This window comes from Artibeus jamaicensis, unplaced genomic scaffold, assembly GCF_021234435.1.
Source record: "Artibeus jamaicensis isolate MK-2021 breed Jamaican fruit bat unplaced genomic scaffold, CSHL_Jam_final contig_1686, whole genome shotgun sequence".
NCBI lineage: Eukaryota > Metazoa > Chordata > Mammalia > Chiroptera > Phyllostomidae > Artibeus > Artibeus jamaicensis.
The window spans coordinates 457568-481462 of NW_026521327.1; the positions used below are offsets into that span (position 1 = coordinate 457568).

General features: G+C 43.0%; 2 protein-coding genes across 3 annotated transcripts in view; both read right to left on the reverse strand.

Moving 5' to 3' along the window:
• Positions 1-1322: 1322 nt before the first annotated feature.
• On the reverse strand, positions 1323-4215 carry SLC25A5 (solute carrier family 25 member 5). Its single transcript, XM_037164102.2, has 4 exons — positions 4023-4215; positions 2546-3032; positions 2125-2265; positions 1323-1746 (listed from the first exon to the last, which is right to left on the reverse strand). The coding sequence occupies exons 1-4, from the start codon at positions 4131-4133 to the stop codon at positions 1589-1591; spliced, it is 897 nt and encodes a 298-aa protein (XP_037019997.1). The 5' UTR covers positions 4134-4215; the 3' UTR covers positions 1323-1588.
• The window catches only part of SLC25A43 (solute carrier family 25 member 43), a 45502-nt gene continuing 25774 nt past the window's right edge, over positions 4168-23895 (reverse strand). The window contains exons 4-5 of one of the 2 annotated variants that reach the window (XM_053669778.1): positions 17907-18041; positions 4168-4551 (exon numbers count right to left, since the gene is read on the reverse strand). In XM_053669778.1, coding sequence (XP_053525753.1) covers positions 4168-4551; positions 17907-18041 — 519 coding nt within the window. Of the gene's footprint in view, positions 4552-15797; positions 17008-17906; positions 18042-23895 lie in introns of those variants that run through there. The other variant, XM_037164101.2, reaches the window with a different exon arrangement.

Consider the following 23895-nt stretch of genomic DNA (forward strand, 5'->3'; position numbering starts at 1 on the left):
CCACCATGGTGCTTTATTCACAAATCCTGTGTTACAAGAAAAAACCCACTGGATTTCTGAGGCTTAAGAGCTATAGAAATTGCAAACACATTTTCATGTGGACCCCAAATAAGGGCTTATGCAAAATAAACACAAATGTCCTCCATTGACTGGGCTTATTAATATTACCACACCAGACAAAATGCAGGTACATTTCCTCTTTGTGAAATGTTGAGGCCTTGGCAGTTATCTGGATCTCCTGGTAATCTTTAACAGCACTGCAATCTCAGCACTAACAGTGCCAGCTCTAATCCTCTGCTTTGAATGGAATTAGGTAAAAATGGCTCGAGCCAGGTGAAGATGGGTGAGGAAAGACAACTGGATGAAAATTTCTATTACCTTGCATTTCATGATTCTTTTTTAGATGAAATTCACAGAACAAATCATTTAGAAGTGAACATGTCAGCATATACATATGCATATTTTTTAAATCCTCATCCAATATGACTTTATTGATTTTAAAGGGAGAAACATCATTGGTTGCTTCCAGTATGCACCCTGACCCGGGATCAAACCTGCAGCAGAGGAATGTGCCCAGCCTAGGAACTTGACCTTTCCCTTTACAGGACACCTCCCAACAGACCCACACTAATCAGGGTTCAGTTTATATTTCTGAATTAATAACCACAGACTAGGTAAGGTGGATACATTTCACTTTTTGGAGAAAGCTCATTTAGCTATGACTTTCCACAGGCCATGGATCAGAGGGTTTTGGATGCAGTAGACTTGAGATTTTATTTTACTAATGTAGTAGGAACATCAATGGGTCACACAACCAAGCTGTTCTTTGGTGATTGGATGAACATTGACTTATTTTTAAAGACTTTTAGAGGGGAAGGAAGCGAAGGAAACATCAATGTGTGGTTGCCTCTCACTTGGCACCTACTCCAGGTTAGTGCCCTGACTGGGAATCAAGCCAGTGACCCTTTGGTTTCCAGTTCCTGCTCAATCCACTGAGCTATACACCAGCCAGGGCTGACTTTATTAAAGTTTTACTTACTGATTTCATAGAGAGAAAAACCACTGTCCCACCCATCTGTATACACACCACCTACTTCCTGTATGTGCCCTGACCGGAAATTAAACTCACAACCTTGGCACACGGGGACAATGCCCAACCAACTGAACCACCCAGCCACAGCAAGTTTGGTTTTAAAAGAAAGCTCTTAGTGTCTCAGGAGATACTGTAGTTATTTACTAAACATAAAGCATTTATTTACTCAAAGACAGCACACTACTAAATGAAATATATATTTTATAGGCAAATAAACCACTAACAAAAGTTATATTTCAGATATTTTTTATTTCTTCAAATTTGTTGTTTATCAGGAGTGACTGAAATAAAAAATATAATTGAGTCCCACCATCACCATGGAAATGGCTTTAAGAAAAACCTGGTCAGATGAATATTATTGCTTCCCATTTTCAACCAGTAAATAGTTGCCATTGATAAATAGACAGCCAACAAGTCTGTCAAGAATGCTCAAGATATGTTACATAATACAACATGCCTGTTCACGGGGTGGGGGGAGGAAGACTACGAAATAATTTATGTGAATTTCTTGATTTCATCATACAAGACAAGCACAAAAGCACCACCCATGCCTCTGAGAACATTGGACCATGCGCCCTTGAAGAAAGCTTTGCCTCCTTCATCACGAGCAATCTTCCTCCAGCAGTCCAGCGTGCCTGTGTACATGATATCAGCTGCAAAAAAGACAGACATGGAGTTGGTGACAAAATGCTGATGAAAAGTCCTAGGATTTACCAGACTAAACCCAAGCCCTGCCTCTGAACAGCTATTATCACTTTTTCAAAATCCAACATCAACACATTGGCCAATACTGAAATATTAATGCTGTCACTAGAGAACAGTGAGCAATGTATAGATTCCCCATTGGATTGGACTTAAACATCTAATATCTTTTAAGTAGCATCCTCGTTCATTCACATCCAAAGGGCCTGCTCCAAGGCAACTGTGCAGCACACACAATCAACCCCATCCTGCTATTTGAACAGACTGCTGTTTCATACCAGGCATTACTAGTTTATGCCCATGTCTTCCTCTGCTTAATGGAAACTTACTTCCTTTGCGCCCTGACTGCATCATCATGCGGCGACGAACAGTGTCAAACGGGTAAGAAGTCAACCCAGCCACTGCTGTGACGGACTGTGCAATCATCCAGCTGATGAAGATGTGAGTATTCTTGGGATCTGGGAGCATTCCTGAGAATAATAAGAAAGAGACACTTTAACCACATAGCAGAGTTTTACCGGCTTATTTCCCATGTCCCCCCAATATCTGATCTGGTCACAAGGGTTGTACTGGATGGATGACCTTAGCTGCCTTTAGCAATTACAAAAAAAAAAACAACAAAAACAAACAAACCAAAAAAACCCCAAACAACCCCCCCCCCCAATTCTGGCTCCTGGCAAACTAGGATGGCATAATGATCTTCTATATTGTCTCATAAGAACACGGCTTCAAAGCACATAGCAAACTTACCCTTTGCAGTGTCATAGATACCGAAGTAGGCAGCTCGGTAGATTATGATACCCTGCACAGACACATTAAAGCCTTGGTATAGGCCCTTGATCCCATCAGATTTGTAGATCTTAACCAGGCAGTCACCAAGGCCTTTGAATTCCCTTTCAGCTCCAGCTTTGCCCACATCCGCTGCTAGACGGGTACGGGCAAAATCAAGAGGATACACAAAACACAAAGAGGTGGCCCCAGCAGCACCACCCGATGCCAGATTTCCTGCAAAGTAGCGCCAAAACTGGGTTCTCTTGTCCACACCACCCAGGAAGATCTGCTTGTATTTATCTTTGAAGGCAAAGTTGAGAGCCTGGGTGGGGAAGTATCTGATGACATTGGCCAGGTTACCACGCCAGAAGGACAGGACTCCCTGCTCCTTGGGGATACGAACCACACAGTCTATAATGCCCTTGTATTGCTTATCTGCGGTGATTTGCTTGCTGGCATGCTGCACCTGACAGACAAAAAGGAGGCCAACAGGGAGAGTTATAACCATGGAGAAGGGAAAAGGGAAGATAATATATTATCTCAATCAACACAATGTAAGGTTAGTCCCTCCCCCCATCTAGTCTTCTGTGTCACAAGCTGGGCCTTCCTAACCCTGAGACAGCTGGCACAGGAGGAAGAGGTGATCTGCATCATTAGAAGCTTTAAGCCTCCACCCTTTAGGGTGCAGAGAGGGGATACTCAAGCGGACCGGTGACCTTTAGATCTGAGAAAGGTTCAGAGGCATTAAGGTGAGTTCCCTGTAGGGCGCGGTCACCTTGGTAACCAAGCCGTAAGCTTTGGCTTCCCAGAGATGCTTCTCTCCGGCTCCTCCCTGACTCGGCTCCTAGAGGTGACCTGAGGGCCACCACTCCCCTTCGCCCGTCCGAGTGCGCCCCCTAGAGCCAGAGCGTGCGAGCACGCGGCGCGGGCCGGCCGCGGGGACGCGCCGGCGGCGGCGCGGAGGCGGACTCGGCAGACTCACGCTATCCGGTGTAGGCTTCCGGCCCGGGCCGGCCGGGTTGGAACGCGGCCGCTCTACCGACCGCGTGGCTTCCCCAAGGCTGTGATATCCTTGCCGCGACCTTGGTGACTCCAGTTAAGACCAGGTGTTCGCCGGCTTTCAGGCTTTGCCCTTGACCCGACGGTCCGGGGAGTCTGCTAACCACTACGGACTACCCCATCCAAGTTCGCGGGCTCTGGGGTGTCGAGGCCCCGGCCTTCATCACCTCCCTCCACACCCGACCCCTTCTTAGATCTATAACTTCAGATCACCAGAACACCTCCATCAGGTAGCCTTTTCGTCCCCCTCTGCGGCCACCCTGGCTCTCACGCTGCCCCTTCCACGGACCTAGCTAAAGAGTTCGCCCCTCCAATCCTGGGGTCCCGCTTTCTGCGTGACCCCCCTTCCCGTCCCCTCCCCCACTTCCTGGTCGGGCTCCCTGATCCCAGGATGTACCTGCAGCAGCAGCTTGACCCGCTCGATGGGTGCTACCGCTGTTTTGGAGATGGCCGCAGCCACTCCACCTGCCAGGAAGTCCTTGGCAAAGGACACAGCAGCATCTGTCATGTTGAAACGAAAGAAGGAGCGAGAGAACGCAGAACTAGATGTGCAACCGGCTAGGACTCCGGAGCTCTAGGGCGGAGCAAAGCAAATGGCCGATATATATACACGCAGAGCCGGCGCTCCGGAGGCCGGCGTGGGAGGCGGGTCTGGAGGGCGGTGCGCTGAGCCCCGGGACTGCTGAGTGGTTCGGCTCCGCACGGTGTGGGAGGAGCCGCGGAGTCGGGCCAAGGCCTCCCTCCTCACCCCGTGGCTGGTCCCGGGGAGCTGACCTGATTGGAAGGAGGGGAGGCTCCAGCGAATAACCAGGATTCGGATGCTTGACCCTGGGAGAAGCCTGGGAGCGGGGAGGGACGCTTAAGGTCACCATGTGCTTGTACAAAAACCTCTGGAGCAGGGCCGGGACCAAAGTGAGGCGCAGAATCTAAGGGAACAACATGAAAAAAAAAAAAAAAGGAAAGAAAAATCCAGTGATCAAGATAAATGATATTTAATGCAACATCTTAAAATTTTTATACGGGCAAACTACGGTTTGCTGGCTGGTCACCTGTTTTAGTAAATAACTTTAATTGGAGCCCCCAGGCCTGGGATCAGAGTGAGGCAAATGAGGAAGGGTCATGCACGTGTTGGGGGGTGGGGGTCCTGTCTTTAAACTTTGATAATTTGTTCGTGAATCTTTTCTCATGTTCACGAATCAAATTTTTGCGTTACTTTTGAGTTCTTAAAATAGTGCATTAAAATAATTTATTTCGATTGCCAATTTATTTGGTGCCTCCTTAAATTTTGTGCCAAGGCAACTGCCTCCTCCCTCTAGACCCGGCACTGCCCTGAAGTTTTGCCAGTGAAGCCAGAGGACATTTGGGGAACAGCAAAGCTGGGATACTGTCAGTGTGCTCCATACCCGGGTCTGCAAACGCAGCTTAACAAAGATGTTGGGAATTGGCAGAAGAGAGTCCAAAGAACTCCCTTGAGGGTTGGGAAATTGCAGCCAGAAGCCAAATGCAGAGTTTTGTACAGGACCAATTAAGAGGCTGTGTGAACCAGGTTGGCCTGTGGCTTCCTGGACTCCAAGTAGAGTGCTCTTGGGTTGAGTAGGTTCCCGAACTCCAGAAAATTTTAGAGGAATCAATAGAATTAGATTGAGAGCCGTTGTGTCAATGGACAGATGCTTACTGAACCCCTTAATGCGTGCACTAGGTAAGCATTTGCCATGCATGTTCTTAAAAACCCGCTTATTAGTTTGAATGCACTTTCAGGTTCATAACAGGAGCCAAGAGTCAATCACAAATCCTATATCTAATTGATCACAACAATGTTTATAAAAGTAAGAACAACTCTTGAAAACATCAATTGCAGCCAAACTGTAGATGCCCAGCATGCTGAAGACATAGGGGGCATATCCCTCACTTTCCTCCTGTCTCCCACCTTCTCCAGATGTGCCCATCGAAGGACCTAATTCTAGGGTTCCTCCAAGATTTTCAGGTCCTTTAAGTATACTTTACAGTTTGTTAGCCCTCCCAAGAATTCCAGCAACCCAACGTGAAGAGCGCATATCATGTGCTAAAGAAGAGCAAGTTTGAATCCAGCTTTGTTGATTTTGGGGGTATCTTTGACCTGTGCTCATAAGAGGCTGCTAGTTTTCTCATTAGTGGATTTTAGTTAGTGATGCATCTCGATACAAAAACAACCTTGCCGTACAGTTTCAGAGAATGATGGAGCATATTCTTTGAAAGTGGTAGTCACTCTTCTACTAGGGCCAGCATTAACAGCTAAAGCAAAAATCTACAGAGTATTTTATTTAGAGGGAGGTAGTTTTTAGAACACATTTCAAAATAAAATTCAAAACCGTTCTAGTCTGAACCCTTGACATTCTGATTAATGCGTTTTATTCAAATGTTAATTACTCTTTGAAATGCAGGGCTATCGCTTATCTACCTCTTTTCTACCTCTCCAGGCAACATCTGCTACTCCCTTTGAGCATTAAGTCCCTATTGTATTCTATCCAAGATACCTTTTACAGTTTCAAGCACTTCCGCATTTGTTGCTCTGTCAGATTTCTATCTCTCCACCAAAAAAAGATGATCAAATAGTTACATAGAGTTTGTTTTTTCTCAGTGTTTGGGTACCTAAGTGTCCTTTTACTGAAGATAAAATACAAGATGAGTCATTTAAAAGCAACTTCATGCCTGGCTTGGTGTTCTTCCAAATCCACTATAAGCTGGAGTTCTCCTAGTTGCCTAGGCCAAGTATACTTCAAGGAGTCAGATGTTCTCAAAAGTGTCAAGGTCATGGAAAACAAAAGCTGAGGAACTGTCACAGACTAAAGGAGACTAAAGAGAACGATAGTTTCAAGCAATGTGTAATCCTGGATTGGATCCTGAAGCCGAAAATGGACCTGGTGGACTATTGGTGAAAGTCAAATATCTGCGGGTTAGTTCATAGTATTCTACCAGTACTATTCTTAGTTACAGTGGTTATGTAAGATGTAAATATTTGGAGAAGCTGAGTGAAGGATACATGGAAATTCTTTATACTGGGTTTTTAAGTAACATTGTTTTTTCTGTCTGAAGGTTAAAGAAAATTGAAAAGGAAAAAGGAAAAAAAGGAAGCCAGTAGCAAGATCCCACTAAAATAGACATTAATATTAGTGATAACAATATATGGCTGGTCAATTCATTAAAAATGGATTCTTCCAGTGAGGCATGGTGGGGGTTCTGTGTTAGTAACTACTGTGTTACTGGAAACTGTGTAGACTACAAGAATAATTTAGAAAGAGGAACTAAATCTAAGGCAGTGCCTTGTAATTCTCAAGAAAAAACAAGGAAGAGGGTCAGAAATGATACTGAAGGCCCCCCATTAGTTATCTATGTACCAACACCCAGAATGTGGGTAATACAGTGAATATAAAATGGTAATACAAACAAAAAACCCCACAATTTTATAGGTATTGGGCAAACTTGGTAGAATGGGACTTCTCACTGGCATCTGGAAAAGGAAGGGTAAACCTATTCAGGGAAATACCATATAAAAGGAGAGCAGAACAGTAATATATCAAGAGTGTATAACCAGTAATTCATTGGCTGGAAGGTGAAAAGCATTCAGTGAAAATGAAAGGGAGAAATGAAAGTGATTGTAGTTGTAGAAATATATAAGAGAATGACTAGAAATATAAAAGTTCTGAATAGCACTTCATAAAACCATCACATAGGGGAGAAATGGTCATCAGAGACATAAGGCATCCAATATCTGCTGGAAGTTTCATTATTCTGATGGCAACCCATTGGATAAATTCTTGATTCTCTTGCTGGTAAGTGTAGTTCTCAGAAGACTGAAGAAGCAGAGAGAGGTAAATTGCTAAACTGAGCTTAATCCTGACAATAAATAAGAAAGATCTGGTTAGCAAAGTAAAAATTACAAAGAATCTTGGGGAAACTGACTGTGCTGTCTGGATCTGTTAAGCAAAAGAATGCTAGGCATGGTTTTGTGTGTGTGTGTGTGTGTGTGTGTGTGTGTGTGAGAGAGAGAGAGAGAGAGAGAGAGAGAGGTCAAAAGAATCAGAGAAAAGATAGATATGATCTCCTGGCCAAAGGCCTAAAGAGAAAGACAGCTCAAGAGGTCAATAAATTCCAGAGATAAAATTCAGACCTGTACATTTTAGAAAAAGTCCAAATTGAGGCAGGAGATAGCCAGGAAGGAGTGTACCCCAGAGGTGCCCCAGGGCTAAGACAAAGGACATCGATACAGGACAGAGACCCTGTTCAAAGACCAGTAGTTCCCACGTTTTGGAAAAGCGCTGAATCACAGTGAATCATGAATGCACCTGCACAGAAGATGCTACATGACCCCCGCTTCATTATAATAGCACTATAATGAATTAACACTGTGTGACCCCCTTCCCTGGTGGCCAATCAAGAAAAATCATGGGAGACCACATGCACAGTAGCTTTAAAGTAATATAACTACTTGTACATGTGAAATAACCCCCCCTCCCCAAAACAGCCCTGGCTGGTGTGGCGCAGTGGAATGAGTACCGACCTTTGACACAATGTATCGTCGATTCAATTCCCAGTCTAGAGCACACGCCTGGGTTGTGGGCCAGGCCCCCAGTGCGGGGCACATGAGAGGCAGCCACACATTGATGTTTCTCTCCCTCTCTTTATCCCTTCCTTCCCCTCTCTAAAAATAAATAAATACAAAACAAACAAATAAATAAATAAGCCCCGTCAAAACCAGGCAGGAATATTCGCCCTATAAGAACAGAATTCCTCCAGCACTAACCAGGAATATCCGCCCTAAGAGAACAGAATCCTTCCAGCCCCTGAGGTGAGTCTCTGCTCGGAGTTGGCCTCTCCCATGTTTTTGTGGAGTGTACTATCACTTAATAAATCTCTCTTTCTGCTATTAACTCTCTGTGTGTTTGGTTCAATTCTTTGTCCAAGATCACCAAGAACGTGGTTACCTATGGTTACCTGTGCCCACCTGTGACACAATTAGAAATTAAAAAGGGAGAGAGATCTAATCAACTAAAGTGTCCTTACAGATTATTCTCTGATGAGCTCAGATTTTAAAAGTACATAAGAGTATATAGTTGACAGAAGAAGGGCTGGGCTTTCAACCAGAAAGTCCAAAAGGTATCACAGACCTCTAGGAACTGAGTCAGAATGGCTAAGGCCCAAATAAACCCAGGCTTACAAGACACGAAGGACCCTATAAAATGCTCTAATACTGTATTTAGTGCAGGACATTTAAAGACGAGGAGCTAGAGCCTAACGTAGCATTGTGAAAACTGGGGCTCTTAGTTGTCTGTGAAGTGACAATGCCAAAAAATGCTAATGAGTACAAGGCTGGGACAAGAGCATAGAGGTGAAGGGATCAGGGGGGCTTTCTCTGCTGGCCAGCATATAGAGTTTTGTGCTTATTTCTGGACACCACGTTTAAGAGGGCATTAACAAACTGGAACATTGAACGAAGGCAGCCAGGAAAGGGAAGTGCCTCTAATTCATGTCATATGAGAAATGGCTCATTGACTGGGAGATATTTAACTGGGAAAGAGCTTTGGGTGAAGGAGGGACATCCTATCTCAAAAGTGAAGCAGGACTGTCAGGCAGAAGAGAATTAGACATTCTATATGGAATCAACACTAGTGGGTAGAAGTCTCATGGAGGTAGACTTCAGCTGAACAAGAAATAACTTTCTAAAATATCAGCTACTTAAACATGGAATGTGGGAACTTCTTGTTGCTGGAAATGTTAGGAGTGTGGAACTGGTCACTTCTTAGGGATACTGCACAGGAGATTGCTGTGTTGGCTGGAAAGAAAGTTCTACACCCTTCCAATTATAAGATTCTATGGCTATTGCTTTCGTATGTATAAGACTGAATTGCATTTGAGCATCTGAGTTTGGGAATCTGGGACAAAATAAGAAGAGAGGTAAGTTAGCCCAATGGTCAGCAGGGTAGGCTCTGGAGCCACGCTGCTTGAGTTCAAATACTGGCTCTGCCACTTGCTGTCAGGCCTTGGGTAAGTTACTTAATCTCTCTGAACTTGGATATCTTCACCTGTAAAATGGGAATGAGAATAGTACCTATACCTCTAAGCACTGAAGTGATAATTACCTATGCATAAACAAAATCTGCTACATAGTAAACATTCAATACAGGTTAGATTTCATTAATACTAAGAAAAATACTTAGGTTGACTGAGTTTTAATGACTAAATCACTCCACCCTCGCTTAAGAAGGTGGTCAGCCAGTTCTCAGGGATGTCAACCACACCAGAGCCCATAGAAGCAGGATCTGAGTCTCTAAGAAGTACCCAGATGAGGCACTCTCAGTTTTTGGACCTGGCTTGCATTTGCAATATGGAAGATGATAACATCACACTCATGTTGGCAGTGTAATTAGGAGGAAACAATGCTCATCACTTGTGGGCCAGTCTTTCTGTCTCTAGTATTTCACTTTAGTTTCTGAAACAATCTGCTCACATCCAGTTTTTATCACGTCACCTATATTGGTCCAAGAAACCAGTGATTCCTTTTTGCTTACTTGGTCAATCCTGAATTCCTCAGTTTAGCATTTGAAGCCCTTTTCTTTCTCCTTCCCCCAGGATTTCATTTCTGGCCCCTCTGCGCATACTTTAAAATTCCAGCCCCGAGTAACTGCCTACAACAAAACAACAGCCCTGGCTGATGTGGCTCAATGGATTGAGTGTGGCCTGTGAAACAAAAGGTTGCTGGTTGGATTCACAATTCCCAGTCAGGGCACATGACTGGGTTGTGGGCCAGGTCCCCAGTTGGGGGTGTGCAAGAAGAGGCAGCTGACCAATGCATTGATGTTTCTCTCTCTCATTTTCTTCCTCCCTTCCCCTGTCTAAAAATAAATAAAATAGCCCTGGCTGGTGTAGCTCAGTGGATTGAACACAGGCCTGCAAACCAAAAGATTGTGGTTCAATTCCCAGTCAGGGCACATGCCTGGGTTGCAGGCCAGTTCCCAGCAGGGGATGCACGAGAGGCAACTGTACATTGATATTTCTCTCCCTCTTTCCTTCCCTTCCCCTCTAAAGATAAATAAATAAAATCTTAAAAAAATAAAAATAAATAAAAAACCAATCTTTTTGAAGTATCATACAATAAAAGTACATATATTTTAAACAGATTTAAGAAATATTTTATTTATTCTTAGATAGAGAGGAAGGGAGGGAGAAAGAGAGGGAGAGAAACATTAGTGTGTGGTTGCCTCTGGAGTGCTCCCTACTGAGGACCCGGCCCACAACCCAGGCGTGTGCCCTGTCTGGGAATCGAACCTGCGACCCTTTGGTTCACAGACTGGTGTGCAATCTACTAAGCCACACCAGCCAGGGCATCAATTCTTTTCAATTGCTAAGTAGTTCCATTGTATGGATATATTACATTTTGTTTCTCCATTTATCAGGTGATAGACATTTGGGTCATTTCCACCTTTTACCTATTATGAATGGTGCTGCTATAAATATTCCTGGAAAAGTTTTTATGTGGACATATGTTTTTAGTTCTGTAGTATATATACCTAGGAGTGGAATTGCTGGGCCATATGGTAACTCTGTGATGAACCACTTGAGGAATTACCAGACTGTAAAATGATGGTACCATTTTATTATTTTTATTAAGGTTTTATTTATTTTTAGAGAGAGGGAAAGGGTGGGAAAAAGAGAGGGAGAGAAACATTGATGCGCAAGAGATACATCAATTGGTTCTTGCACATCCGCAGCTGGGTGCCTGGCCCACAACCCAGGCATATGCCCTGACTGGGAATCAAACTGGCAATCTTTTGGTTCATAGGCCGGCACTAAATCCACTGAACCACACCGGTCAGGGCAATTGTACCATTTTCGATCCCCAACAGCAGGGCACAAGAGTTCCAGTTCTTCCACATCTTCCTTGAGGCCCCCTTTTTAAAAATTCCTCACCCAAGGATATGCTTATTGATTTGAGATGGCGGGGGGGGGGGAGGAGAGAGAAAGAAAGAAATACCAATGTGCCTTGATCAGGTATTGAACCCACAACCCTTTTGCTGCACGGGATGACACTCAAACCAACTAAAGCCACATGGCCAGGGCCTTGAGGATTTTGTTTAATCATTTTTTGTTGTTTCTGGCTCTGCCAGGGGTTTCTTCCCACCCACTCCCTTGATGGTCTCATTCAGTCTCTTGGCTTTAAATGCCATCTATGTACTGATGACACCCAAACTTCTGTCTCTAGTTACTACTCTCCCCTCATCTGCAGACTTTTCCGGGTTTTGCCCAGGACATTTCTGGTTCATTATTAAGAGTGTTCTGAAGTATTAGTTTTCCAGTGCTGCTGTAAGAAATTACTGCAAACTCAGTGACTTCATCAAGACAAATTTATTACCTTACAGTTATAGAGATCAGAAATGTGATGTTGGTTTCAGTGGGCTAAACTCAAGGTGTCTGGCCAGAATGGGTTCCTTCTGGAAGGTGTCAGGGAAAGTCTGTTTTCTGGCTCATTCAGGTTGTTGGCTGAATTCAGTTCCTTGTGGTTGTAAGACTGAGGTCCCCATTTCCTTGCTGGCAGTCATCTGAGGGTTATGCTCAGTTACTAGAGGTCATACCCATCTCTTGGTTCGTGGGCACTTTTGTCTTCAAAGCCAGCAACAGCTGGTGCGAGTAAAGTTCTTCTTGTCCTATTTCTTCCCCCTCTTGTTCTGCCCCATTCTTCCACCTATCTCCCAACTTTAAGGACTTGTGATTGGGCCCACCCGGATAAACCGTGATAATCTCAACCTTAATCACATGTGCAAAGCCCTGTTTGCCCTGTGAGATAAATGTTTACATATTCTAGGGATTAGGGTGTGGAGAGCCCTGGGGGCTCATTATTTTATCTACCACAACTGATTTGGACAGTAACACAGTCTACGCTGGAGACAGCTGTCTACTTGGATGTCTCATAGGGCATTTTGAATTTAATATTTCTATAAGAAACCTTTTAAAAAAAAAGGACTTTATTTTTCAGAGAGAGGGGATGGGAGGGAGAAAGAGGGGAAGAGAAACATCAATGTGTGGATGCCTCTTGTGCACCCCCCGTAGGGGACCTGGCCCACAACCCAGGCACGTGCCCTGACTGGGAATCAACTCAGTGACCCTTTAGTTTGCAGGCTGGCACTCAGTCCACTGAGTCACACCAGCCAGGGCCAAAAGAGACCTTTGAATTCCTTCACCAAAACTCTGGCCCTTACCAGTCTTTCCCACATTAGCAAATGGCAACATTATCTACCTTGTTAGTCAAGTCAAGAGCCAAAAATCTAGGTGCCATTTTGATTCCTTCTTTTTTAAAAAGATTTTTATTTATTTATCTTTAGAGGGGAAGGGAAGGAGAGAGGGAGAGAAATATTAATGTATGGTTGCCTCTCGTGTGTCTCCTGCTGGGAACTGGCTTGCAACCCAGGCACGTGCCCTGACTGGGAATCAAACTGTGGTTGTTTGGTTCGCAGGCCTGCGTTCAATCCACTGAGCTACACCAGCCAGGGCTGATTCCTTCTTTTTATTCCCTACATTCAATTGTCCAGCAAATCCTGCTGAGTCCAATTCCAAAGTAGGTCTCAAACCCATTCACTCCTCTCCATGTTTATTGCTAGCATTCTAGTCTAAGCCATCATGTCTTACTTGGAATTTGTAATAGTCTCTCCACTAGTCTTCCCACTCACAGCCTCACTTCCCTCCAAGCTATTATCCACACAGCAAGCAGAAAGAAATTTAAAAAATGAAAATCAGATTGTATCTTCTCAGCACAAGGACCTTCAATGAGCCCTTGCTGGTGTAGCTCAGTGGATTGAACATGGGCCTGCAAACTAAAGGGTCGCTGGTTCGATTTCTAGTCAGGGCACATGCCTGGGTCCCAGGCTAGGTCTCCAGTAGGGGGCATGTGAGAAGCAACCACATATTGATGTTTCTTTCCCTCTCTTTTTCCTCCCCTTCCCCTTTCTCTAAAAATAAATAAATAAAATGTTGTAAAAAATGAAGCACAACATATTTGAAAAAGAAAACCTTCAATGAGTCACCACTGCATTTGGAGTAAAATCTAACTTATGACTGTGGCCCAAATGGCCACATATGATCTAGCTCTCTATCCAACCTCCTCTTACACACTGACTCACTCACTCATCATGCTGGCTACACTCATATCTTTTCTCTTCACTAAATCTTTCCCCACTACCCGCACCACTTTGGCACCTTCTGCTTTCTCAGCCAGGAATGTTCCCCCCAGCTGTTTGCATGGTTAGCTCATTCTCGCCCTCCAGGTTTCATCTCAGAGTAGCCTTCCCTGGCTCCCTGATTTAAAACATTTCTCTCACTTCCACATATTTCTCTGGTAAAGCACCCTGTGTATTTCCCTCATACCATTACAATCTTGTTGATTTATGTCTTTATTGACTGCTGCTTTTACTGGAATGCAAGCTCTAGGAGGGCAAGGACCTTATCTGACTTATGTACCATTGGGTCCAGAGTACCCAGCAGCTGAATAAATGCATGAAGCCAGTCTTCTTTACTCTATCCCAAATATCTTTTTTGCTTGCTTCCATCTCTGTGACACCGTACATGACCTGCCTTCAACCTGCAGTGCCCTCTTATTCTTTCCTTTTCAATGTATGGTTGCCTCTCATGCATCCCCTGTTGGGAACTGGCCTGCAACCTAGGCATGTGCCCTGACTGGGAATTGAACTGTGGTTGTTTGGTTCACAGGCCCGCGCTCAATCCACTGAGCTACGCCAGCCAGGGCCCCTCTAACTTATTCTTAACCAACTAATATCCTGCCACTTCCTTCAAAACTTAGTTCAAGACTCATTACCTCCAAACCCTCTTGCCCATTACTGGCCCCTCTCACCTGATGGTCCTGTTAATCATTGATTCAGTAAGTATACACAGAACCCCTTGGCCATCTTGCAAACAGCTGTCACCCCATTATCATGCCATTGCTTGCATTTGTTTTGTAATCATATTTATTTCATGTGTGTAGGTAAGTTTTGTTCCTGAAGACTGTAAGTTACTCCTGGATCAATACTGCATCACACTTTATATAATTCTCCTAAAGTGCTTAGTCCAGTTTGGTGCACACTGCCAACCATAAAGCAGAACATTCCCTTTATAACACAGAGAAAATGGAAGTAGCTCTAAGTTCATTTTAGGAACAGAGCTAGAGGTTTGGGGTTTTCTCAGAGAGAGGAAGGGAGGGAAGGGGGGTGGAGAGAGAGAAAGAAGGACAGAGAGACAGAGGGAGAGAAATATTGATTCGTTGCTCCACTCATCTGTGCATTCACTGGTTGCTTCTTGTATGTGTCCTGACCGGGGCTCAAACCCACAACCTTGGCACATCAGGACGACACTCCAACCAACTGAGCTTTCTGACGAGGACCAGAACTAGAGTTTTAAAGAGTTCTTTTCAAATTAGGAAGATGAAGTATATGCTTTCCTCTCCTTAATTAAAAAAAATCAAAATAGTAGCTCAGTAGCTCAGAAAACATTCCTATGCATGGCAGTAGCAAGACTGTAGCTATTTATTTCATCATACCTGTGGAAGAATACACAGAAGATACTGACATGAGGCCCTGGCCCCATAACTAGGTTAGTTAGAGCATCTTCCCAATATGTCAAGGTCACAGGCTCGATCTCAGGTCAGGGCATATACAAGAAGCATCCAGTGAATGCATAAATAAGTGGAACAGCAACTTGATGTTTTTTTCCTCTTTCTTCCTCGCTCTAAAAATCAATAAATTAAAAAAAAATTTAAAGATCCTGACATGAGGTAAGTAACCATTATGATTTTAGATTTAGCAAGACAAAATTTTTGCGGTTTTCAGAAATTAAAAAAATTGTTCACCTCAAGGGAAATAGAGTAACAAACGTGAACTATTCACTCTGGGTAGAGTCTGCCAAGCTCCAGACTCTAACAGATTGGGCTACAGATGAGATTTTCATGTGTGTATTAACTGCCATTCCCCATAAAACACAATCTGCCTTGACAAGTGGAAAAATGAGTTATTTTGGTATATTTCAATAGGACAAGTTTCTGAGAATTTAAAGATTTTGGTCAGTATATACTTAACCATAGTTTTGTAACTCAGATTAGTAAGAAATGACCAACACATCATTTTTATTTGGAAAATGAATTTAATAGGGAAAATATTTTCAACATACCGAAAGCTCGTATACGTATAAATTAGTATCATGATATTAGATATGTTTAATGCATGGATAGACACTATTTGAAAGTACACTTAAATAAAATTGACACAAAATCCCCAAGTGAAACAATCCAAACTTTGACTTTTTGAAAATCTAATAGAGATAATTAGCCTAAACTGTTGTCAGATATTTTTTTTTGGTACGTGTGTAAAATGCTGTATTTGATCTTTTTTAGGCAACTGGATGTCTTGTGAAAATAACATAAGTTGAGTTAGTAATTTATTTTCCAGGTAGGCTTGCAAAGCAAGTTAAAAAGGCAGAGAATTCAAGCCACTTAAACTGTACATGACTTGAACTGGAAGAAGGTCTTTTGGGGCATGAATAAGCAGTCATGCTAAAAAGTGCCTTCCTGAGACACCAGATTCTAAGTGTGGGATGCTTCAAATTCTAATAAAGGATGATTCTACTATGATAGTCATAACTTTCAAGTGTTAAACACTTTCATTTAGCTTCCGATAAGGCATAGTTTACACTGTGATGTGTGCACTCAGAAGTCAGCAAAGATTATGAATTCCAAAATGATTATAGTAGGAAGTCTCAGGTCAAACTGAGCAAAACTAGGCCAATATGGGTTAGTGACCTTGTGACTTGAGTACATGACATGGTGTCTGCTCAGCCACTTCAACTACATGTTGCTTTGAGGTGTCATAACAATGCCCTTTCTTTGGTATTGTGTAAATAGCTCATATCATTACTACCAGCTTGTGTTATAAAATCTAGTGAAATGCTATCAGGAGAAGGTCATGTTGGGAAACCTTCCCATGGTGCCGGTGTCCCCAGGAACATCAGTTTGGAGCTCAGAGGTTGCGTATGGCTGAATCTTCTCATTTCCAAGAGCAGCAGACCAGAGTACCCTCTTATCACTCCACATGTGTACAATTATGAGGCTACATTTGTCTGTGATTGCAACACCCCTTCAGTCAGTGCACTTCTAGTTCCATTCAGTTTTAAAGAGTAGGTTTTCTAGAGTTTAGCTTTCCAGTTTTGAAGAACTTCTTTAATTCTCGTAATTCCTGGGGCTTCAAACTCTGATCCACCCCTGGGGTCAATTTATAGCTCAGAGGTGACACAATGTAACCATTTTGGTAAAGACAGATTCTCTTGCAGAACTCAAAGGTACCAAACATAACTCCAAAATATGGAACTATCTGTTTAAAAATAAAATAAAAATCATGTTAAAGTCTTAAAGTGTTAATGTGTCTGCAATCAAGCTGAGTCAAGGTAAACTGAGTTAAAGGCTGTGGGTAATACAACGTGGTAATTCTTTTTGGAGTGAGGGAGGATGGCAGGTGCGGGGTGAGGAATGGCAGAGCAGTTGAATGGCTCTGGGGAAGCACAGGTCTGGATTAATATACACATGGGCAATCTGATACTTCCTGTCGACATATGCCTGTCTTGACTGCACCTATTTATGTGTCAACTAATGTAAGGTTCATGCAGAGTTCTCTTTCTAAAAAAGGATTTTTATTTATTTTTAGAGAGAAGGGAAGGGAGGAAGAAAGAGAGGGAGAGAAACATTGATTGGTTACTTCTTACATGTGCCCCAACCAGGACCAAACCCAAAACCCAGGCATGTGCCCTGACCAGGGATTGAATGGCTGACCTTCTACTTTGCAGGACGATGCCTAACTAACTGAGCCACACTGGTCAGCATAATCCAGAGTTCTTAACCATTGTTTGTTTTGGTCATGGAGTTTCTTGGGAATATGATGAAATCTACGGATCCTTTCCCCAGAGAGGGGGCACACATGCACACACATCCACATTTTTGCATACAATTTTAGGATGGGGGTTAGGTTCCCCTTGGGAGTCCATGAACCCCCATGGTAGGAACCTCTATATTAAATGATCAGCTCCTCTGGGATGGGGTATCAGATGCCCCAACATTGCACAAGATCTTCTCTCTTCAGGGTTGACAGCCAGGCTGTACTCGTGGGCCTCTGGGTATAATCAATATTAGAGGGGTCATTTCCATCTAAACTATAGGTGAAGTGGCAAAGGAACTGGAAGAGGGAGAAAAACAGTAGAGGCTAATGACTCTTCTCACCTTCAGTAAGTTGGCTGCCAATCCATTCCAGAGCCCCAGTACCCCTTGGGCCTTCACTATCTGCCGGAAGCAGTCCGTGGCTCCTGAGAAATGAACGTCTACTCCTCCACAGTGGGGAAGGTAGGGGCTCTGAGCCTGAAAATAGAAGATGGGATGAAGTGATTTAGTCACCAGAAAATAAATGTTCCAGTCAAAGTAGCCAGGCTTTCAAGTCTGGACTCCGGATGCCATGCTCCTGGCCAAGATGATGGCAAGGAATGGCTATCACAGGGCTCTTCTTGTTCCATGGGTGTAGAATGAATATTAACATGCAGTAAAGTCATGACATCACTCACAAATGTGTGACTTCTTTTGCCTGGAAGGAAGCAGCCATTTGGGACAGCCTCAACCTCACACTTAACATTCTTTCTCAGCCTATGCCCTCTGGACATGATCAACACACACTCCCACGTCCTTAACCTTGTTTAAGTTCCCCCCATCTCCTTGTCTTAACTGATTCCTCCCCTTGTTTGGACTTTTGCTATGGCGTGGTCTATCTGGTAAGAGTTATCTGGGTATAATATCTTGGCTGGCGGCCAGCCAGCTTAGGGGAGCAGGTATTGGGCCTTCCTCCCTGTTCTAGCTCTTCAGGGCCTAGCACCCTTCATTGCATATATCAGGCACTCAGGAAATGTCAAACTAAATTTCCTTCAATATCAGTGCACTAGTAGCTTTTCTCAAATACAACTGTTGGCTTGTGACGAGGCTCAAATAAGCTACATGAATTGTCATGAAGTAAAAAAAAAAAAAGGCCAATATTGACCAAGTGTTAGGTGTCAGGCATTACACCGAGTCCTTTACATGTTCTGGCTCGGTTAATCTTCACAAAAACCTCACGAAATGGGTCATATTATCTTATTAGCTAGATTTTATAGATGACAAAATGGAGTTGGTGAAAGGATAAATCTCAAAATTACAGGACATGAGAGACAAAGCATCCGCTTGAATTTGGGTATGTTTGATGCAGAATGAAGCTCTATAACACTAAGCTACACTGTCTCCTAATGCCCAGCACTGAGAATGCTGTCTTATCTTAGCCCTTGATATGCTTACTAACACACATCAATGTTGAATGAGGCTACCACAGCTTGTGCACTGAATGAATTTTTTTCTTTAAATCCTTACCTGAGAACATGCTCATTGATTTTAGAGAGAGGGGAAGGGAGAGACAGAAGGAGAAAAACCTTGATGTGAGAGAGAAGCATTAGTTACCTCCCACACGTGCCCTGACTGGGTACTGTTCTCATATGCGGACAGTTTTTCTATGCATCCAGACAGAGGACCAAACCCACAATTTAGGCCTGTGCCCTAACCAGGAAATCAAACCTGTGATCTTTCAGTTTATGGGACTATGCTCCAACCAACTGAGCAACACCAGCCAGGGCACTGAATGAATTCTTTTTTAAAAAATATTTTATTTATTTTTAGAGAAATGGGAAGGGAGGGAGAGAAACATTGATGTGTGAGAGATACATAAACTGGCTGCCTCTCACACACCCCCGATCAGGGACCTGGCCTGCAGCCCAGGCATGTGTACGGACTGGGAACCAAACCGGTGACCCTGTAGTTTGCAGGCTGGTGCTCAATCCACTGAGCCACACTAGCCAGAGCTGAATGAATTCTTTATGCTAAGACTGGAGCTCACGGTGTGGTATGAATCAATACTTCTATAAGTGTCACACTAAACTGATATTCAGAACACAAAGGAAAACATGTATTGCTGGTTGCATCCTGCTAGGGATGGAATGCGTGCCCCCACAGTTCATATGTTGAAGGCCTAATCCCCAGTGTGATGCTATGTGGAGATGGGGCCTTTGGGAAGTGATTAGGTCATGAAGGCGGAAACCGCATGAATGGGATTAGTGCCCTCATAATGAGAGACTTAGAGATATGATCTCTCTTACTCAACCATGTGAGGACATAGCAAGAAGGTGGCTGCCTGCAAACCAGGAAGTAGGTTCTCACCAGACACTGAATCTACTGCCACCTTGACCTTGGACTTACCAGCCTACAGAACTGTGAGAAGTGTTGTTTAAGCCCCCCCCAGCCTATAGTATTTTGTTTTACCATTGGAACTAAAACACATCCAATGAAGACGGAATGATAAGGCTATATTCCAGTGCTTCTCAACCTTAGCTGCATATTAGATTAACTAGGGAAGCTTTTCAAAACCATCCATGATTGGAATCCACCTCTAGAGACTGTGATTTAACTGACCTAGGGTGAGGTCTGGACATGAGCATTTTTGGCAAGCTCCTCAAGGGGTTCTGATGTGCAGCTAGGGTTGTGTAGGCCCTCTAAAGCACAAAGCTGCTCAGGGTCCAGACCTGAGTCTACCTTGCTGCTAACGCTGAGAGTGATTGGGAAAAGTATGTGGGCCCTAGAACCAGACTGCTCGGACCAAGTCCATGCTTTGACACTCACTAGCTCTGTGACCTTGAGCAAATGCCTTGACCTTCAGAGCTTCAGTTTCCTCATCTGTAAAATGAGGTGATAATAATACCTACCTGGTAGGATTATTGTCAAGATTAAATGAAATACATATAAAATGCTTAGAACAGCATTTGACATATAGCAAGTACTATATAAATAACCACCATTATTAATATTATTATTATTTATTATCTAAACGTGGAGAAGAGACAAGTATGCTGAGGACTAAACCAACCCACTAGACTGGAATGCTACACGGCCATTTGCCCAAACTGTAACTTACTAATAAAGAGAAACAAACATGTCAGGCTGCTAGTCACAGGAGCTGAACTTAAACACTCCCTCCGCATGAAGCTAGGCAATTATCTCATAGGTGTCTGGACCCCAGGATGGGCATGCTGCATTTTGCAGCACAGCACCATCTGAAAAATACCAGAGGAGCCAGGTGCTAGTCCTGGCTCTGCTGCTATCTGTATCACCTTGACCAAGTCATTTAGTTCTTTGGACCTAAGTTTGTTCACATGTCAAGTGAGGAGATTGGAGTTAAATGACCTTGAAAGCCCTTTCTTGATCCTATAATCCATGCTGCTGGCCGTACCTTACGCGTCTTTCTGACTCCAAGCCTTCAAACCTACCATTTCCTCCACCTAGCTGGATCTCTCTCATTGATCAGAATATACATCACTTCCTCTAGGAAGTCTCAGATCCCCGAAGTCAGGAGCCTAGTAAACACTTTGGTCACATTATACTTCTCCTTCATGGCATTTGACACACTTTGTAATGATTTGATATATAATTATTTCTTTCATGTGTTCATTTCTTTGGTGTTAATTATTTCGTTCTTTCTCCTCCCACAACCCCGACCTCCCGAACTATAAATATCATGAGTGTAGCAACCGTGTCTCCCTTGTTTGTGCTTTTATCCCCAAAGCTTACCAACTTTCCTGGTATACAGTATTTGCCTAATAGGTACTGGGGGAAAGAAGGAACAAACTTGTGGTAGATCAAGATAAAAGACAAATACTTCAAAGCCAAGCACTTGATAGTTTCTGTGATAAACTCCAAAGAGGCTTTCCAGCAAAAGGCAACAGTTCAGGTTGTTGATTCTTCCCATGAAATAAACAATATTGTATAAACATATAAAAGTCACACCCTTTGGCCAAAGCAATTCTACTTCTAGGAATTTATTCTACAGATATATTCACCCATGTGGGAACTGACATATTTTATAGGGATTTCTGTTGCAGCATTGTTAGTAACAGCAGAAAATTGGAAATAATTTAAATGTCTACCAATAGGGGGTAGTTAAAGAAAGGGTATATCTATTATGCTGAGTAAAATCAGTCAGACAGAGAGACAAATACCATATGGTTTCACTTACATGTGGAATCTAAAAAACAAAATAAAGGAACAAACAAAACAGAAACAAACTCATAGATATAGAGAACACTTTGATGGTTGCCAGATGGGAGGGGATTGGGGGTATGGGTGAAAATGGGGGAGAATTTAAGAAGTACAGGTTGGTAGTTACAGAACAGTCCCAGAGATGTAAAGTACAACATAAGGAATATAGTCCAATAATATGAAAAACTATGTGTGGTGTCAGGTGGACACTACATTTATCAGGGTGATCACTTTATAAATTATATAAATGTCTAATCACTGGACTGTAGACTGGAAAGTAGTATTATATCATATGCATATGCTAGTGATGCAAAAGATAGAATACATAATTTTAAAAGAGCATAATGAAGAAAATGAGAAGACAAACCACAGACTGGGAGATGATATTTGCAAAAGACACATCTGATGAATGACTGTTATCCAAAATATACAAAAACACTTGAAACTTAACAATAATAACTAAAAATTGGGCCAAAGACTTTAACAGACACCTCACCAAAGTATATATACAGATGGTAAATAAGCATATGAATGGATGCTGCACATCATATGTCATCAGGGAAATGCGAATGAAAACAACCATGAGATATCACTGCACACCTATCAGAATGGCCAATATCCAGAACGCTGACACCACCAAATGCTGGCAGCATGTGGAGCAACAGGAGCTCTCACTCATTGCTGGTGGGAATGCAAAATGGTACCGTCATTTTGGAAGACAGTTGGCTGGTTTCTTACACGACTAAACATACTCTTAACATATGATCCAGCAATTCTGATGATTAGATTAGGCTAGATCTTGGTATTTACCCAAATAAGTTGAAAACTTATGTCCACCCAAAACCTGCACATGGATGTTTTTCCAGCAGGTTTGTTCCTAATTGCCCAAGCTTGGAGACAGCCAAGGTGTCCTTAAGTAAATGGATAAACTGTGGTACATCCAGATGATGGAACATTATTCAGCATGAAAAAGAAGTGAGCTGTCAAGCCATGAAAAGACATAGGGAGTACTTAAATGCATATTACTATGAAAAAAAACCCAATCTGAGTGCAGCCACTGGGAGAGCAGTATGGAGTTATGTCAAAAAATTAAAAATGGGTCTGCCTTGTGACCCAGTGATCCCACTTCTGGGTATGTATCCAAAAAAACCTGAAATACTAATTTGAAAGAGTATATGTTCCCCTATGTTCATTGCAGTGTTATTTACAATCACCAAGATATGGAAGCAGCCCAAGTGTCCATCAGTAGATGAGTGGATAACACAACTATGGGACATTTACACAATGGAATACTACTTGGCTGTAAAAAGAAAGAAATCTTACCTTTTAAGATAGCATGGATGGACCCGGAGAACATTATTCCAGGTGAAATAAGCCAGTCAGAGAAAGACAAGCACCACATGATTTCACATATATGTGGAATCTAATGAACAAACTGAACTAATAAGCAAAATAGAAACAGACTGACAGCTGCCAGAGAGGAGGGGGGTTAGGAGGCTGGGTGAAAAAGGTGAGGGGATTAAGGACAAAAGAACCCTCCCAGACACAGACAACAGAATGGTGACTGCCAGAAGGAAAGGGGGGGTGGGGAAGGTAGAAAATAGAGAATCGAGGATAAATAGTGATGGGAGAAGACTTGACTTGGGGTGCTGAACATACAATACAATATACAGATGATGTATTATAGAACTGTATACCTGAAACCTATATAGTTTTATTAACCAATGTCACCCCAATAAATTCTATATAAAAAGAGTGATAGGAAGGAAGGGAGGGAGGGAGGGAGGGAGGGATGAAGGGAGGAAGCCAGTCAATCTGAGAAGGCTACATACTGTGTGATTCCAACTATCTGACATTCTAGAAAACTATGGAAACAGTAAAAAGGTCAGTGGTTGCCAGGGTTTGGGGGAGAGGGGAGGGGTGAATAGGCAGAGCAGGGGATTTTTAGGGCATTGGAAATACTCTGTATGATACTACAATGATGGATGCATGTCATTATACACTTGTTCACACCCACAGAATGTACAACACCAAGAGTGGGCTCTAAGATAAACTGTGGACTCCGGGTGATTATGATGTGTCTGTGTAGGTTCCTGAATTTTAACATGTAACC

Coding starts and splice junctions, on each gene's coding strand:
- SLC25A5 (XM_037164102.2), bottom strand. CDS start 4,133: ATGACAGATGCTGCTGTGTCCTTTGCCAAGGACTTCCTGGCAGGTGGA. Junction 3,033..4,022: donor GGGTCAAGCTGCTGCTGCAG/GTACATCCTGGG, acceptor TTTGTCTGTCAG/GTGCAGCATGCCAGCAAGCA. Junction 2,266..2,545: donor TATCTATGACACTGCAAAGG/GTAAGTTTGCTA, acceptor TATTATTCTCAG/GAATGCTCCCAGATCCCAAG.